Raw genomic sequence first — 17,287 nt, 5'->3', positions numbered from 1 at the left:
ACAAAAACACATAACAAACCCACACAATTCCCAGAATATGCTGTAGTGCTGTGTGTGTGTTGATAACAAAACTACTGTATTGTAGGTGTTTCTCTTTTGGGATTGGGGAAGGGGCCAGCTCTGCTCTCATCAACGGGTTGGCCAAGGAAGGAGGAGGTCACGCTCAGTTCATCACAGGGACTGACAGGATGCAACCCAAAGTAAGACAGTTAATATGGAAAATATTTTAAATAGAAAAATGCAATTAAATATTTGTATTCAGTCTGAAAGTGAAATAGTTCCAGATAGATGAGTTAGTAAAACCTGTTTCTGTAAACTGTTCTTACTCATCAGGTGATGCAGTCGCTGCGATTTGCTCTGCAACCAGCTGTGGTGGACATCTCAGTCACGTGGGATTTGCCAAAGGGAGTCTCTGTTACTGTCCTCTCTCCACCAATCACAGCACTTTTCCAGGGTCAAAGGTCACTGATTTATGCCCAGCTCACTGGAGAGGTAGGAGCAGCACCATCTCATAGTGAAATACCTCTATGGTCTGATTTTTTCAACATTCAGCTACATATATAATAATGCTAATAGCTGTATATTTTTTTTATCAGGTATGTGATTACATTATCAAACATGGTTTCTAACTCTGTAATTCTTTCTCAGAGTTCAAAAGCAGCAGAGGGCTGTGTGACGGTGAAATACAGCCTGGCAGGTCATCCCTCTCAGAACCAGCTCCACTTCAGTCTCAAACCTGCAGAGGACACTGGGTAAAACACGTTGTGGACAGACTGCACTGTTATGCACTGAGTCCTGTCCTTACAAATGTTGAGTTTATTTAAATATTTAGATACAATCAAATCAAACAGTAGCAAGGGATGAGACATGTGACACCAAACTGCACTGGTACATGGCGTTAAGTCTCTGCTTTAATCCATGTCATTTGTGGTTTAGACTGATGTTTACATCAATCTGCTTCCAGCATGAGGATTTTATCAACAAGAGCAAACTAATACTTGGATGCACAGAAACAATAGAATAATGCTCTAAATAAAGTTAAACTAAATTGTGTAAATAATGTGTTCTGGGTCAGGCTCCAGCTCTCTATGATCCTGAACAGGATACACTGGTCCAGAAAATGGATGAATGGAAAACCCATAATGAGTAGGGTTATCATAAATTGGTAAATAAGTGTACAAATGTGTTTATGTCTCTCTCCTGTCTGCAGATTGACAGTCCACAGGCTGGCTGCTCGGACTCTGATTCGCTCCCTGGAGATGGAGGAGAGAGAGCGAAGAGGAGAGCAAGATAAAGGAGTGAAGAAGAAGGTAGTAGAGGTCAGCGTCCAATCAGGAGTGAGCAGCGTCTTCACTGCCTTCATTGCTGTCAACAAAGGGGACGGCGAGGCGGTTCAAGGACCTCTGGTGCGCAGAAATGTTCCAACACCCAGTGAGTGTTTCCAATAAAAATACAAGAGAAAGGTCACCCTTATTGAAGAGACACTATAGCTCACCATGAATGATAGAGTAGAGAAGCATGATGATGATATAGTTGCCTTTGATTTGGAGATAAGAGCTACCATGTCTTCCTCACTCACAGTGTTCACATCTGTTCACATGTTCCTGTGTTTGTGTGTAAAACTTTGACTTTTGTGATATTTTAATAATATTTGAAAAAAATGACAATTAATATTTTAACTGCTCGTTGTGAGTCATTGTAATAAAGTCAGAAACCAGTAGTTTAGTTGATAGGTTTTTGATTACTAATTCTCATATAATGTCTTGACCTCAAAGTCCTTTTTTTAAATCTCAAAGGGCCGATGATGATGGCCTGTTCTATGAAGCGCATGATGCGCTGTGCTCCTTCTTCACTCAACAGTAAGTAAAAAGCTAAGTGGGAGTGGAACACATATGTGTATTCATATAAATACAAATTAAAACAGCACATTTTCAGCATTAATGTGAAATACTTTATGTATTTTATTATTTTAACTGCTCGTTGTGAGTCATTGTAATAAATTCAGAAACCAGTAGTTTAGTTGATAGGTTTTTGGTTACTAATTCTTATATAATGTATTGACCTCAAAGTCCTTTTTTTAAATCTCAAAGGGCCGATGATGATGGCCTGTCCTATGCCGATGGGTGGGATGGCGTCAGTTGCTCCTGATTCACTCAACAGTAAGTAAAAAGCTAAGTCGGAGTGGAACACATCTGTGTATTCATATAGATACAAAATAAAACAGCACATTTTCAGCATTAATGTGAAATACTGTATGTACAGTATGACTTGTTTTGGCTTTCGTACTCGTTGGCATAGCGAACATATGCAGCTGCACTGAGCAGCACATGAGGAAGGTTGAGCTATTGATGTGTTTGTCTCTGTGTGTGTGTCAAAAATAAAAGCACATTATGATTGAGTTAAAAATCTAGTTAAAGTGCGTTTGTGAATAAACCACATGGATAGTTCAGGCAGATCACTGAAACAACTCTTGCATTGTGAACTACACTGGGGATGTTCATCATAATGAAGGAATATTTCACCAAAATGTCCAACATGGCTCTGTGTTTATTTTCAATGATAATAATTGTAGCTTTTGGATAAAGGAGTTCTGTAGCACAGACGCATAAGCTTTATCAGGCTGTAAATTCTCTTCTCCCAACAGTTTCTCGGATCATATGTAGTCCAGGTGGGAGCCGAAACAAATTATTATGTAAAACGAAGGTCGGTGCCAAAACCGGAAAACCACTTAAGATGTCTCTGCAGACTGATGCTGCTGCTCATTGCCAGCCTCCACAGCCAGAGAGTATGTCTTTATCCAGTTGTAGTGAAGATTGTGATTCAGGAAGTAGACACATGCACACAGCTGCCATGTTTATGGATGTGAAGATATACGATATTATCGCACATTGGCCAGGATGATCAGGACATGAAATTATATCTTCCCATGCCTACCCACGTCCATTATTTACAGCATGTCGGGGCAGATATTACATTGTCGGTAGTGTTAAATGCTGAATAAGCATCCTTTCCTTCAGTGCCTCCAGCCATAATGCACTGATGGTGTAAAGTGAAAAGTTATTGTTTGTTGACGTGGATTTATTATGTTATTATTATATTCTTAAAGATAACATGAAATCATGTTTCTTTCTGTGTATTACAGTTAAGTTAGTTGTATTTACTCTTGTTGCTTCTGTGTAATGTTCTGCTTTTCTCTTTCAGTGAGGAAGTCTTCACTTTGTTCATTGAGCTTGGATGGTAAGTAACAAAGTGGTTAGTGAAGATACACCTGCTGACAACTATTGGAGGGATTGCACATTAATGTCTCCCTCAGGATGAACTGTAATAACATTGGCGGTTTTTCAACTTTCCATCCAGTGCCTTTATCAGATCATTTATTCTCTGCATATTCAAGACTGGGAAACATTTTTTGATTTCTGTTTCTAACAGATTCAATAAATAAAAGCACTAGTATAAACCAAAACATGTCATGTGCAGGAAAACAAACAATAGTAAAGGTGAAGACACATTGGACAATGCAACAACAAACAATATGAAGATATAATGTTGCATACTACAGTTTTTTTCAATTGCTAACATCTTTTTGCCCAATCTGTAGTCACATTTTCAAAACTCTAAACACAGTTAGCCCCACATCGGTCTGATCATACCATACAATTAATACAGTTCATGTTGTTTCCACAGAATATGCAGTCAATTAACCCATTTCTACAATGCTAAGTTTTTCCTTACGTACAAGCCAATACCAAAACTATGGATGTTTTTTGTGTTATTTACAAATGCTTACACACAACATGTCAGAAGTAAAGACCTTATGATCAAAACCTTAAATATTGCATAAAGCCTCTACTTCTGCAACAAAACAAGTTCTAAATCTATATTGACACAGCTGATAAGCATTTCTTAATGAACATATCAATGAAACTGCAACAGAGAAATAGCTGATTTATTGTAATTTGGGTAAAATAGATCAACCACAGCTAATTCCAATCTCAATCAGAGACATAGCCAGGTGTGCAAGTTCTTTCAATTACATACACAATGCAGTATAAAGGGGACTTTCTGGACTGAGTTTATTTCATGTGAATACAGAACAACACAGATGAGGAGAGAAAGAAAGAATAATGTCTGGACAAGGAAGACGAATAGTTGGGCTAAGGAGAGGAAGAGGGCCAGGGAGAGGAAGACTGCCAGGGGTGGATAAGGCATGCAAAGTGTTTCTATCCAAGGTGCATAGCGAGAGATGACATTAGATGTGATGTGGGTGAGAACATGTGGCCAAATGCTGAAGATCGTATGGATTAGAACAGGACTGTGCATTTTTGTTTCTTTCCCATCTGTGCCTCTTTTTTTGTTGTCAAGTTTGTGTATCTGACGGTATTTTGACACATTTTGAACCAAAGTCCACATAGTTTGGATTATTTGTTGATCACTGGCTGCAATTTCATGTTGATAATACTGTAAAGCTTTAACTTCTGCAATTTTGTCGCTTACAATTTTTTTCTACTGTACATTCTATAAAGTAAAGATGACTTACTTTTGCATAGTTTGTTGCCAAAAATGCACACATTCGACCCTCAAGCCAAACATTTAGGGTGGTTTACAGTAAAAGGGAACTGAATTTTAAAAAAAACAATGGATTTCTCATTGTCTACTGTTTGCAGGTAAAGCTGAAACATGAAAAGTAATGGAGTTTTTGTAACGCTATCAACTGTTTGTATTTAGAAAGTTGTTGTGCTATGATTGATTGATCCGTTCCTCTTGGAAAGAAAGCGAGCTAGAGTTTTGACAGAATTATTTGATTTTGAGTCAGGTTTGCTGTGTTTTGATAGAGTTTGTCTATATAGAGAATGTTTTTTGCATTTTGAAATGTAGAGTTGGTGTTTAAAGAACAAAATGTGGTTTTGAGCAGAAAATGTACTATTTGGCTAATTGTGTGAGGTAGGTGTGTTGCTGTGTTAAGAGTTTCGATAAAGTATCTTAAGTTTAGGTAAACGCTTGTTAGCAATTGAAAAAAACTGTAACCTGAAAAACACCAACTTTGGGGCATCCAGGTAGCTCACCCGGTAGAGCTGGCGACCACGTACTGACTTCTTGCTGCAGCGGCCCAGGGTTTGAATCCGACCTGCAGCCCTTTGCTGCGTGTCATCCCTTCTCTCTGCCCCCCTTTCCTGTCTATCTTCAGCTTTCACTATCAATTAAAGGCAATAAAACACCAACTTTAACTACAACATATCTGCACATCAGTATGAAAGAGGAAATGTATAATAATCCACTACAATTATTCTGTATTTACACTTTCTTTGATTTCCTTTTTAGATACACCTCCATTTGGGGATGCAGGCACTGCGCCCAAGCAGCCACCCAGAGACCCTCTGCTGCAGTTGGTCTCCCTCCAGAAGGCGTCTGGCTGCTGGGTGCTAGATCCAGCTCTGGCTGCTGCACTGGGAAAGACCAGCGAGGAGGTGGAGAACCTGAAACTTGCATCGGTGGGTTATTGTCAAATATAAAAGTGCATCTTTCTAGATTATTTTTTACATTGCAGTAAATGGTAACATTTTTCATTCAGGGCTTCACACACAAACAGAAAAAATCATAAAACATAGGAAACAGAATTAGACCAAAACAAATAGCAAGTATAGCCAGTCACATCTTTACAACTGAGCTTTGGCCTTGCATCTGCCCTGTAATGTGCATTTCTTTACTTTGGTGAATTAGGTGAACCAGGAGGTGTGGGCCACCATTCTGGCTCTGATCTGGCTTCATGGTTTCAAGATGGATGCTCAGGATGAGTGGCAGCTTCTGGCTATGAAGGCTGTGTCATGGCTCCGTGCTCAGAATGGTAACAACCACAATAATAAGTGCTGATCTGTTGTTTTTAACAGTGTGTGCTGTTTGTCCACATTCAGACTGCTCTGATGATGACTTGGTTTGTGTTTTATGTTTTTTCAGCATCTTGTGTGACGGAGTGTGTGGAAGCTGGAAACGCTCTGTTGGGTTGTAACGTGAAGAAAGACGTCCTGGGGCTCTGAGGTTTTCATTGAAGTGGCTTCTCCTTCAGAAACAGATTTACTCCACCCTGCAACCTTTATCTTATCCACATTGAATCATTGTGTCTGACTTTTGATTATTTGAAGTTTATTCAATGTGTTATGTATTTTATGTCAATTTGCATCTCAAACAACTGGAAATTAAACTTTGAACAAAACTAGCATGTATGGCTTAATTTGAGACTTTAAACCTGCTCTGTTCATTGATCGATGATCAAAGTGTCCAGGAAAATCAGTGAATACACTTTTAGGGTGTCCAATAGAGCTAACAAGATTCAGTTAACATCCTGACTTTTCCGAATACAACATAACTGTGATATCCAACAATCAGGAGAGCATCACTAAAGCCATCTCAATAGGACATAACCCTGCATTAGCTGTTCAGTGTATTCATGGTTAAAGATCCCTATTCAGCATCTCTGCTTTGATCAGAGTCAACTTCTCTTTGTGCTTTTTTCAATAGAATCAACTATAACAATCCTGTTGAATACTATACAAATATCACAGAAACCCTGTAACACCATATGAATGATATGGCAGGAAGAGAACGAACTGCACAGTGCCACAATACGAATGGAGAGCAACCATGGCAGTCTGTGCAGAAAGTTTACCAGCTGCATTCAGCAAACTTAAAACCACGTGTGGCATGGTGCTACAGAGGTTTTCAGACTCCACACTCTGAGAACTGCTTTGTTTTCCTGTATTGGCAGATTCAACAGAGACACAGATATATTGGAACATGTTTGTGTTTATTTCATTAAAACCACAAGAGAGAAATGTCTTGGCAATTCAACTGGTTTTTAAATTACATCTTTTGAATATGAACAAACTTTAATGTGACTAAATGGTCTGCATCTATAAAATGTTTGTGCAATTAAAATGTGTTATGCTGATGAAAATACACAACTTGTATGCTTAAGTATGTAAGTAATAATGTGTTTATGCTGCCTGACTGAATGTAATGCAGCCAACTTTGAATATACAAAAATACTCAATATGATATAAATACATAAAATACACTAATTATCTTGGCAGGGAGATTGTATTGTAGTGTGTGTGTGTGTGTGTGTGTGTGTGTGTGTTTCTGAATAGAATAATAAAGAACTGTAACTTATCACCTTTCACCAAACACTATATTGAGGTCTCGCAGCACTTCGGAGGAATTTGGGAATCAAAACAAAACATTAGTTTTCCTAACATAAAGCTTTGAGGTTCAAACTCCACCCGCCCGGCGCTCTTTGTAACAAAATCGAGCGCACAGTGGGTGTGGCAGTGACTTTCACTTTTGAAATTCACATCTGGATCAGCTCTTCCTCCGACACAGACCTGTTAGTTGTCTCTCTGCATTTACAATAACAGGCAGTCCAACCTGTGGTGTTTTGATATTAAAATAATAACAGTAATTTGTACAGGTATTGGAGTATTTTAATGCAGGTTAATAAAAATTAGACAAATATATAGGCAAGAACATGAAGTAACTGTAAAAAACACTTTGACATCGGAGTAACCAGTGGTCTGGAGAAGGCTGGCAGCACAGAATAAATGTGCTTTCCTGAAACTGAGTCACAACTAAATTCAGCCAGGATAACTGGAAATCCCAGATTAAGATACTGTGGAACAGCCGTCTGGCTGCTTGGAATTGGTGAGTCATTATTCCAAGGAAGCAGATTTAGTCCATCCTACAACCTTTGTCTTATTGACACTTAACATAAAATTATCTTGGCAGGGAAATAGTACTATGTATAGTGTGTGTGTGTGTGTGTGTGTGTGTGTGTGTGTGTGTGTGTATGTGTGTGCGTGTGTGGATAGAGTAAAAACTGTAATTTATCGTGCTGGTGGCTGTAACGAAATCCAGCGCATCCGGTAGCAGTGACTTTCACTTTTGCAATGTATATCTGGATCAGCTCTTCCTCCGACAGACACAGACCTGTTAGTTGTCTCTCCACATTTACAACAGCTGCAGTAAAACTGACACATCTGTCCTCAGAGGTAAGCTTTGTGCTGCTGTGTGTTTATTGAAAGAGTCTGAGCAGAAGCACTGATATGAGATACAACACAATGGAAAACCTTAGGGTAACCTTAGCCTTTGTGTTTGAATTTACATCCGAACTTTAGTGAAATATTCAACCTTAGATGCATAAGTGGGTCTAAAATGACCCGGTGAGGTCGTTTTCTTGCAATATCTTTGTAATGAAAAGTTGTTGTCGTTTCATATTCCAGGTATTCCTCAAAAAACATGTGATTGATATAATGCCATTTCAATTTTTAACTTACCTTTTATACATTTTTCGAAATTGTAGTTTTTGTATTTCTACCCCAAGCTTCCATAAGTGGGTCAAAAATGACCCGCATTAATTTCTTCTGGGATTTCATGGGAAACTTTGATTGTTATCAACTGTGACTGTCAGGAATATGTATTTTGTGGACCACACAGACTATATCATAAGTGTCACCCCTTAAGAAGATTATTTTACACAGCAAGATCTGATACATGTAAGTATTATCTTCATTTTTTACCTCAGAAATGTGTGTGCGTGTCATTCATGACTACTGTTTGAAAGAGTTTGTGTTATTATCATCTATCATCAAATTTGTCTATTTTGTTTGTGAAACTAGCTACCTAACCAAGCTAGCTAACATTACTGTATGTTACTGTCTGTGTGTGTGTCTGTGTTTGTGTGTATTTATTTATATAGCTACATATTGATCAATAGGTTTGCTTGTCATTCAAAACATTATCTTTCTTTTATGTTTTCTCATCCAAGGTGTCATGGCTGCTAGGTATACAGTTGAAATGGTCCTACATATGGATGAAGAGGCAGTTATGGGATTTGACTAGAATCTGAAATACACACACACAAACACACACACAAAATGGATGTTGACATTGCTCTTATAGCTGTTGTGTAATTTTGTAATGTTGACAGTTTTCAAAATTTTTTTCAAATTTTTTCAAAATGTTGAAAATTTTGAAAAAGTGAAAAATGAAAATATTTCATACGTGTAATCATTCTTGTGTGGACCAAAATATAATACAAAGTATAATACCAATGATTATTCTGAACTAAAATGACAAAAATGGCATAAAAAGCCATTGATTCTAATACGGGTCATTTTTGACCCACTTATGGAAGAGTGTAGGGTCCAGTCACTCATGCATCTAAAGGTTAAAATATGACAGAAGAAAAATGCTATTTTTTAATTTTCTGAATCTACCTATGTATTGATTGATTGATTGATACAGTAGATGCAGGAAATATGTGGAGAGAGATGCAATGTAATAGATTAACTGTAGCATAATGATATAATAATATGAACATAAATAATAACAATATGTGTCTTATTAGGCCTATTATTGTTAGTATTTGTTTAGTTTGAACTCTGATTTATATTGTTGTTGCTGTTTTTGCTGAAGAACATCCAGACTGTACAATAACTGTCATTATCATTCATCATTACAACACAAAGTCCTCAAATGTTGTTAATTGTTGTACAGGTACAAAGATGAACTGCTGTGGTCTACTAACTGCACAGAAGGAACCAGGTACAGAGTTGTTAATGTAAAGGCTTGTATCAGCTGTAATGGCCATTAGGCACATATTGTATCACACTGTTAGACAGAGAGGCATGTTTAACCATCAGCTTGGTTAACAGGTCCACCTCCAGTGTGGCTCAAATGCAACAGTTCAGTACAGAAGAAACCTTAAGCAATATCCTGGAGCATTAGAAAAATGTCTTTACACACAGAACACACACAGTGTTCATCTTGTTTCTTTCTGTTTCTGTGTCAGTTCCTCTGAAGAGCGTGGGGGTGGAGCTGGAGGTCAGGGACCACGTGGCTACAGTGGTCTCCACTCTGAACTATGAGAACAAGGAGGACAAACCGCTAGAGGCTGTGTTTGTCTTCCCTCTGCCTGGAGATGCTGCTGTCTGTCATTTCAGTGCTAAAATTGGACAGAGACAGATTGTAGCTGAGGTGAAGGAGAAACAGGAGGTGAGCTGGACAGTAAAGACTTACTCACTACAACGGAGCTTAAAAACACAGTAAACACAGTGAAAGTTACTCTGTCATCTGTACTCCAGGCTCGTGAGGAGTATGATGATGCTTTGAGCTCCGGTCAGCAGGCCTTCCTATTGGAGGAGAGTGAGCAGAGTCCAGATATATTCTCTCTGAGTGTGGGCAGTCTGCCTCCAGGAGAGAGCGCCTCCATCAGGCTGGAGTACGTCACTGAGCTGGCTGTGCAGGCTGATGACGGGCTGAGGTTTTGTCTGCCTGCTGTGCTCAACCCTCGCTACCAACCTCAGGGTACGGAAACAGCCACACCTTCATTAAGAGCCCTTCAAGTTCCTGTCCATGTAAAGAGTTTTATTCCAACAGTCACATTGTGACTGCAGAGCACTTGCCCTGCAAGAGCTGGTTTCTAAACAATGTAACACACATTTTATGTCTTTAATTTCAGTAATTTGAAGGAGGGCTGAGCTGGAAACAGTGTGTTCATATTGACTTTCAGTGTTTTCATACAAACATCCATTAGGTTTTGTTTGAAATGGAGATAAAATATTTGATGTTATTGTCTGAGACTGAAACATCTCAACAACTGGTTGACTGATGGCCAATAGAACAGACACTTGCGCACCAGCACATTGACAATTTTGGCTCTTCGTGAAATGTTTGAACAATTAAAGATGGATTGCCATTCATGAACTGGTACAGATATCCATGGTGCCCAGAAGATGAAACCTAAATGATATTTTTGGTGATCCACTGACTTTTCCTTGAGCACCACCAGCAAGTCAAATGTTTCCAATACGTTACGTTTTGACCTAGTTTTACTGCTAACCATTATTTAAAGTAGACATTTTATTCCTTCTACTGTCTCACTGCTGCTTAGATGTGATTTAATTGTTTTTGATTGGCATTTCTAACTTGTTCGCAGGAAGTGGAGGTAGTGAAGGTGCCAGTGTCCAGGTGACCTCTGTTCCAGCCTCTCTGGTGCCCTACAGTCTGTCTTTCTCTGCCCGAGTATCCTCTCCTCGTCCAGTCTCTAAAGTAGAGTCCAACTGTTCCCTGGACCCTCTCCAGTACCTCAACCCAGAGCAAACCCAGGCCACGGTAGGTAGAGTGCTAATGTGTCTGCTGGGTGTGATTGTTCCTCAATACTGACAACAAGATATATCACTTTATTGATATTTATGAGTGTGTTTTGTGACCTGCAGGTCAAGTTGGCTGCAGGACACAAGTTTGACAAAGATGTTGAACTGCTGATCTATTACAAAGATGCCCACCAGCCTACTGCTGTGGTGGAGGCAGGACAGGCCTCTGCCAAGCTTGGTGAGTGCAAATTAGTGGAGTTGTTCATTTCCAAATAAAGCCTTTGTTATACTCCAACTGATGAGTTACATTATGTTGTAATAAGTGGTAAAAGTCAGACTAGTGGTCATGTTTCTGTCTCTCCTCTGTGTTTCAGGCACTCTGATGGGTGATCCAGTAGTGATGCTGAGCCTGTACCCTGAGTTCCCCCAGGCTGTGATGTCTTCAGTTGCCTCATGTGGAGAGTTTGTGTTCTTATTGGATCGATCTGGAAGTATGGATTGTCCTATGGATCACAGCAAGAGACAAGAAACTCGCATTAGCAGTGCCAGGGTATTCATTAAGTGTAATTTGTTATTAAATCATTCATGGTGTCTCTCTCACACAGTGGCCAACCTGCTTGTGACCTGGACAACAAATCAAGAGTGGAAGTTGGTTGCGCTGCACAACCATCCACCACCTCACCTCCTCCATTTGTGTGTTTCTTAATGGCAGTAAGAGTGTGAAGTACAGCCAGAAGACCATGGAAGAGTCACTGAAGAAAGTTGAAGAGATGGGTGCTGATCTGGGTGGAACAGAAATCCTTGAGCCCCTCAAACACATTTACAGCCAGTCCTGCATTCCCAATCAACCTAGACAAGTAATGCACACACACACACACACTATACATTACACAGCAGGGTTGGCCAATTTTCTGGATTTTTGTCATTTGTTATCTTCGACTCTGCGAAAGATTGGGGACAGGAGAGGGACAGGTTTGGACAGGAGAGGCACAGGCATTAAGCAGATAGAGGAGCGAGGGAGCAAAATCCATATTTAAAGCTTTTATATACCACATGCATCTAAAACCAGAGCGAGGCCCCACAGAGCAACCACGGCTTTACACACTTGATCTCTTTTGCCGTGTCCCTTCACAAAACATACCACCAGAGGGTGGGAGCCAGGGGAAAACCCAGGTGGCATGCAGCAATAGCTGACTGATATACCTTTGTCAGAGAAAAGGAAAGGCCTTTTATCAGTAATTCCTGAAGGAATGACAAAATATTCACTATTGTACTCTGGAAAGGCTTCTTTCAACCAAAATTTGATAGGTCCTTGTCCCATGGTTCAACAAGTTATATGAAAATCGTTTTAATAGTTTTTCCATAAACTTGCTGAAAGACAAACAAACAGCACCAAAAGCATTACCTCCTCAGGGGAGGTGATAAACTGGTTTATTTGACGCTCATACTCACCACACATTAGCTGTTCTTCATACTTTACTGGTAGAACCACTTGTGTTACTGAAACAGCAATCTAATGCAACTCTCCAAAACTTATATGGATGACTTTGAACACATGCTGTATTTTCCTGTGTGTGATGTTATGTAATCTACTGTAGAGTGACATGTAAACTCTCCTCTAGCTGTTTGTCTTTACTGACGGAGAGGTGGGGAACACCAAAGAAGTTATCAGTCTGGTGAAGAAGAACTCAGGTTCCCACAGGTGAAACCACAAAAACACAAAACAAACCCACACAATTCCCAGAATATGTCTCATGCTGTAGTGCTGTGTGTGTGTTGATAACAAAACTACTGTATTGTAGGTGTTTCTCTTTTGGGATTGGGGAAGGGGCCAGCTCTGCTCTCATCAACGGGTTGGCCAAGGAAGGAGGAGGTCACGCTCAGTTCATCACAGGGACTGACAGGATGCAACCCAAAGTAAGACAGTTAATATGGAAAATATTTAAAATAAAAAAATGCAATTAAATATTTGTATTCAGTCTGAAAGTGAAATAGTTCCAGGTGGATGAGTTAGTAAAACCTGTTTCTGTAAACTGTTCTTACTCATCAGGTGATGCAGTCGCTGCGATTTGCTCTGCAACCAGCTGTGGTGGACATCTCAGTCACGTGGGATTTGCCAAAGGGAGTCTCTGTTACTGTCCTCTCTCCACCAATCACAGCACTTTTCCAGGGTCAAAGGTCACTGATTTATGCCCAGCTCACTGGTGAGGTAGGAGCAGCACCATCTCTTAGTGAAATACCTCTATGGTTGTTTTCCAGTCATCATTCTGCTATGTAAAATATATTTCTGTATGTACTGAAGGGGATTAGGGCTATATGTGAAAGTAAAGTAATGGTTTGTCCACATAGGCTGCATCAGTGTGTGATGGCTGCATCGCTGAACTGCTGAAGCTTGTAGAGCTAAAGTGACCACACAGAGAATGTTTTTGCTGATTGTTCCACACTGATTTTGTCTTTGATAAATACAGTACAATAAAAGCCCTGTTAGCATATGAATGGATTCTGTCCACAGGAACGCAAAAGAGCTTTTGTTCTCAGATACAGGAGGTGTTGAGTTTAAACAATACATTAATATTTTGACTATGAACAGACCCTTCTCTCTCTATTTCTGCTGGGAACCACGTGTGGCTTGCAGAAAAAATAGGCAAGATCTGGACTCTCCAGTGAAGCATTAATGCAGACACAGACGGGGAGTGTGACTGCTTTAACCTGTTAACAGGGGCACCGAAATAAAAAGCAAGACGTTCAGACACGCACTACATAAGCAGGCCGTGTGGAGCAGGCTGAAAGTAAAAAAACAAAATACAGGTGAAACTCAAATGAATTTTTCACATGTAGCACTACTCCTCTTCTTTCACCAACAAAGACCACGCCAATGAACGTGTGGAATTTAGAAAGGTTTATTGCACATAATGAATAAATGAAAACCAATGTGGTGTACTGTAGGAGGGATGAATGGATCGGGAAAGGGTTGAGGGATGAAGGGTTGAGGGATGGGGTAGGAGTCGAGGGTTGAGGGATGAAGGGATGAAGGGATGGGGGTAGGGGTCGAGGGAAGGGGGAAGAGGGGATAAAGAGTTATGGGATGAACGGAAGAAGGGATGAAGGGTTGAAGGTTGAGGAATGAAGGGGTATCGGAAGGAAGGGTGAGGGATGAACGGATGGAAGAAAGGTGGGTATGTTGGTGGATGGATGATTGTCTCTTTGTATCTCTTGTAGAGAGTGTCACAACCTCTGACACAATACTGGTGGACTCAAATGCACGACACTGGGACAGACGAAGATGTAGCAAAAATGATATTTATTTATCCAACATAAAATTCAAACAAAAGGCGCTCTCAAGGAGGATCAACAAATCAACACAAACTTCAATTGAAACATGAAATAACCTGAACACTGGGCTGGAACACTTGACGATACTCTTTCTACCAGCTGAACAAGACGAACTGACAAAGACAAAGGGAGACAACGACTATTTATACCAGGTCTAAGTGAAAAAAGGTTAAATCAATCAGGGGCGGGGCAGACAATGACAAAGGCGGGAAAATCACACGAAGGGAGGAAGTCAGGGTCTGAATTGTGAGGGAAAAGGTGAGTACAAAATAAAACAGGAAGGACTAAACATGAAACACTTAACGTGAACATGACTAAAATTAATACGCTTGACGAGACTCAACAGAGAGCCCCAGTGGTTCTTGTATTTAGATGAGAGAAACAGGGTAAAGAGGAAAGAAAGGGTTTGGGAGGGAGGGATGTGGAAACTGAGTCGAGGAGGGAGTGAACGGATAATATGTGCTACAGTACGTTTTGAGCGGAAATTAGATGAGTGCAAGACGTGGTCTTTATTCCTGAACCCAGTTATACAACTTCATGTAGATATGTTATTCCTGTATAAAAATGTATTCTAACACTGTAGTACTTCTTCTCAGAGTTCAAAAGCAGCAGAGGGCTGTGTGACGGTGAAATACAGCCTGGCAGGTCATCCCTCTCAGAACCAGCTCCACTTCAGTCTCAAACCTGCAGAGGACACTGGGTAAAACACGTTGTGGACAGACTGCACTGTTATGCACTGAGTCCTGTCCTTACAAATGTTGAGTTTATTTAAATATTTAGATACAATCAAATCAAACAGTAGCAAGGGATGAGACATGTGACACCAAACTGCACTGGTACATGGCATTAAGTCTCTGCTTTAATCCATGTCATTTGTGGTTTAGACTGATGTTTACATCAATCTGCTTCCAGCATGAAGCAGATTGCTCTTGTGGATTTTATCAACAAGAGCAAACTAATACTTGGATGCACAGAAACAATAGAATAATGCTCTAAATAAAGTTAAACTAAATTGTGTAAATAATGTGTTCAGGGTCAGGCTCCAGCTCTCTATGATCCTGAACAGGATACACTGGTCCAGAAAATGGATGAATGGAAAACCCATAATGAGTAGGGTTATCATAAATTGGTAAATAAGTGTACAAATGTGTTTATGTCTCTCTCCTGTCTGCAGATTGACAGTCCACAGGCTGGCTGCTCGGACTCTGATTCGCTCCCTGGAGATGGAGGAGAGAGAGCGAAGAGGAGAGCAAGATAAAGGAGTGAAGAAGAAGGTAGTGGAGGTCAGCGTCCAATCAGGAATGAGCAGCGTCTTCACTGCCTTCATTGCTGTCAACAAAGGGGACGGCAAGGCGGTTCAAGGACCTCTGGTGCGCAGAAATGTTCCAACACCCAGTGAGTGTTTCCAATAAGAATACAAGAGAAAGGTCACCCTTATTGAAGAGACACTATAGCTCACCATGAATGATAGAGTAGAGAAGCACGATGATGATATAGTTGCCTTTGATTTGGAGATAAGAGCTACCATATCTTCCTCACTCACAGTGTTCACATCTGTTCACATGTTCCTATGTTTGTGAGTTTGTGTGTAAAACTTAGACTTTTGTGATATTTTGAATATTTAAATAAAATGACAATAATTATTTTAACTGCTCGTTGTGAGTCATTGTAATAAAGTCAGGAACCAGTAGTTTAGTTGATAGGTTTTTGGTAACTCATTCTCAATCTACTGACCTCAAAGTCCTTTTTTTAAATCTCAAAGGGCTGATGATGATGGCCTGTTCTATGCAGCGCATGTTGTGCTTTGATCCTGATTCACTCAACGGTAAGTAAAAAGCTAAGTGGTAGTGGAACACATCTGTGTATTCATATGAATACAAAATAAAACAGCACATTTTCAGCATTAATGTGAAATACTGTATGTACAGTAGAACTTGTTTTGGCTTTCGTAGTCGCTGGCATAGAGAACATATGCAGCTGCACTGAGCAGCAAATGAGGAAGGTTGAGCTGTTATGTGTTTACCGTGTGTGTGTGTGTGTGTGTGTGTGTGTGTGTGTGTGTGTAACATTCAACAGATCATTAGAACGTGTCTCATTAAATAAAAGCACATTATGATTAAGTTAAAAATCTTGTTTAAAAAAGTGTGTTTGTGAATGAAGCACAGTGATAGTTCAGGCAGAGCACTGAAGTCAAGCTTGTGTTGGTTGCTTGGAATTAGCCATTGGAAATATGCTCCACAATGATTGTCTCACAGCTATGTGGCTAGTAATGTCCACTCATATTCATGTGGCTGCACAGCATGGACATTATAAACTTATCACTGTTACTCTGATGATTCCACTCTTGCTAACACTGTTTGCTGCAGCAGCTCTCTCCACCAGCAGAGCAGCAGCGGAGACTTTTTTGCTAAACTATATAACCATTTGCCATAAATGATCAATTTCTACAAGAAAATGTCTCATCACCGTTGCATTGGGTGACATCTTGCTTTAGACCATGGCCAGTGGATTTATTCTCGAGCTGTAATGATAAATTACTTTATTTGTTGTCAGCTATTATATTGATTGTTACTATTTTGATCACTGACTAATCGTTTTGAGCCATTTTTTAACCAAAGATTCTCCAGTTCAACTTCTCAAGAAAAGAGTAGAGGAAAACTATGACAGTAACAGTGATCAACATTTTTCAAATTTTTTCGACCTTTATGGACAAAACAACAAATCAATTAATTTAGAAAATTATTGATGGATTAATCAATAATAAAAACAATCATTAGTGACAACTCAAATTAATTCTGAAACAACTCTGC

General features: G+C 39.8%; 1 protein-coding gene across 44 annotated transcripts in view; it reads left to right on the top strand.

Moving 5' to 3' along the window:
• LOC127361802 (von Willebrand factor A domain-containing protein 5A) overlaps nt 1-17,287 on the top strand; it is a 68,663-nt gene that overhangs the window by 6,991 nt on the left and 44,385 nt on the right. For 13 of the 44 annotated variants that reach the window (XR_007884358.1, XR_007884357.1, XM_051396745.1 and 10 more), the window contains exons 11-15: nt 86-200; nt 334-492; nt 649-752; nt 1,211-1,431; nt 16,240-16,302. Coding sequence is in view for 40 of the 44 variants with exons in the window: in XM_051396745.1 (XP_051252705.1) it covers nt 86-200; nt 334-492; nt 649-752; nt 1,211-1,431; nt 16,240-16,302 (662 nt within the window). In the remaining 4 variants the exon portion in view is untranslated. Of the gene's footprint in view, nt 1-85; nt 201-333; nt 493-648; nt 753-1,210; nt 1,432-1,796; nt 1,860-2,090; nt 2,160-2,644; nt 2,786-3,201; nt 3,238-5,319; nt 5,490-5,718; nt 5,843-5,952; nt 6,212-7,961; nt 8,040-9,546; nt 9,595-12,946; nt 13,062-13,194; nt 13,354-15,073; nt 15,178-15,651; nt 15,873-16,239; nt 16,303-16,843; nt 16,930-17,287 lie in introns of those variants that run through there. The other 31 variants (XM_051396763.1, XM_051396735.1, XM_051396734.1 and 28 more) reach the window with 19 other exon arrangements.

Source organism: Dicentrarchus labrax, unplaced genomic scaffold (genome assembly GCF_905237075.1).
Source record: "Dicentrarchus labrax unplaced genomic scaffold, dlabrax2021, whole genome shotgun sequence".
Lineage (NCBI taxonomy): Eukaryota > Metazoa > Chordata > Actinopteri > Moronidae > Dicentrarchus > Dicentrarchus labrax.
Note: the sequence above shows the minus strand (reverse complement) of the source record. Positions and strands in the feature narration are given on the sequence as shown.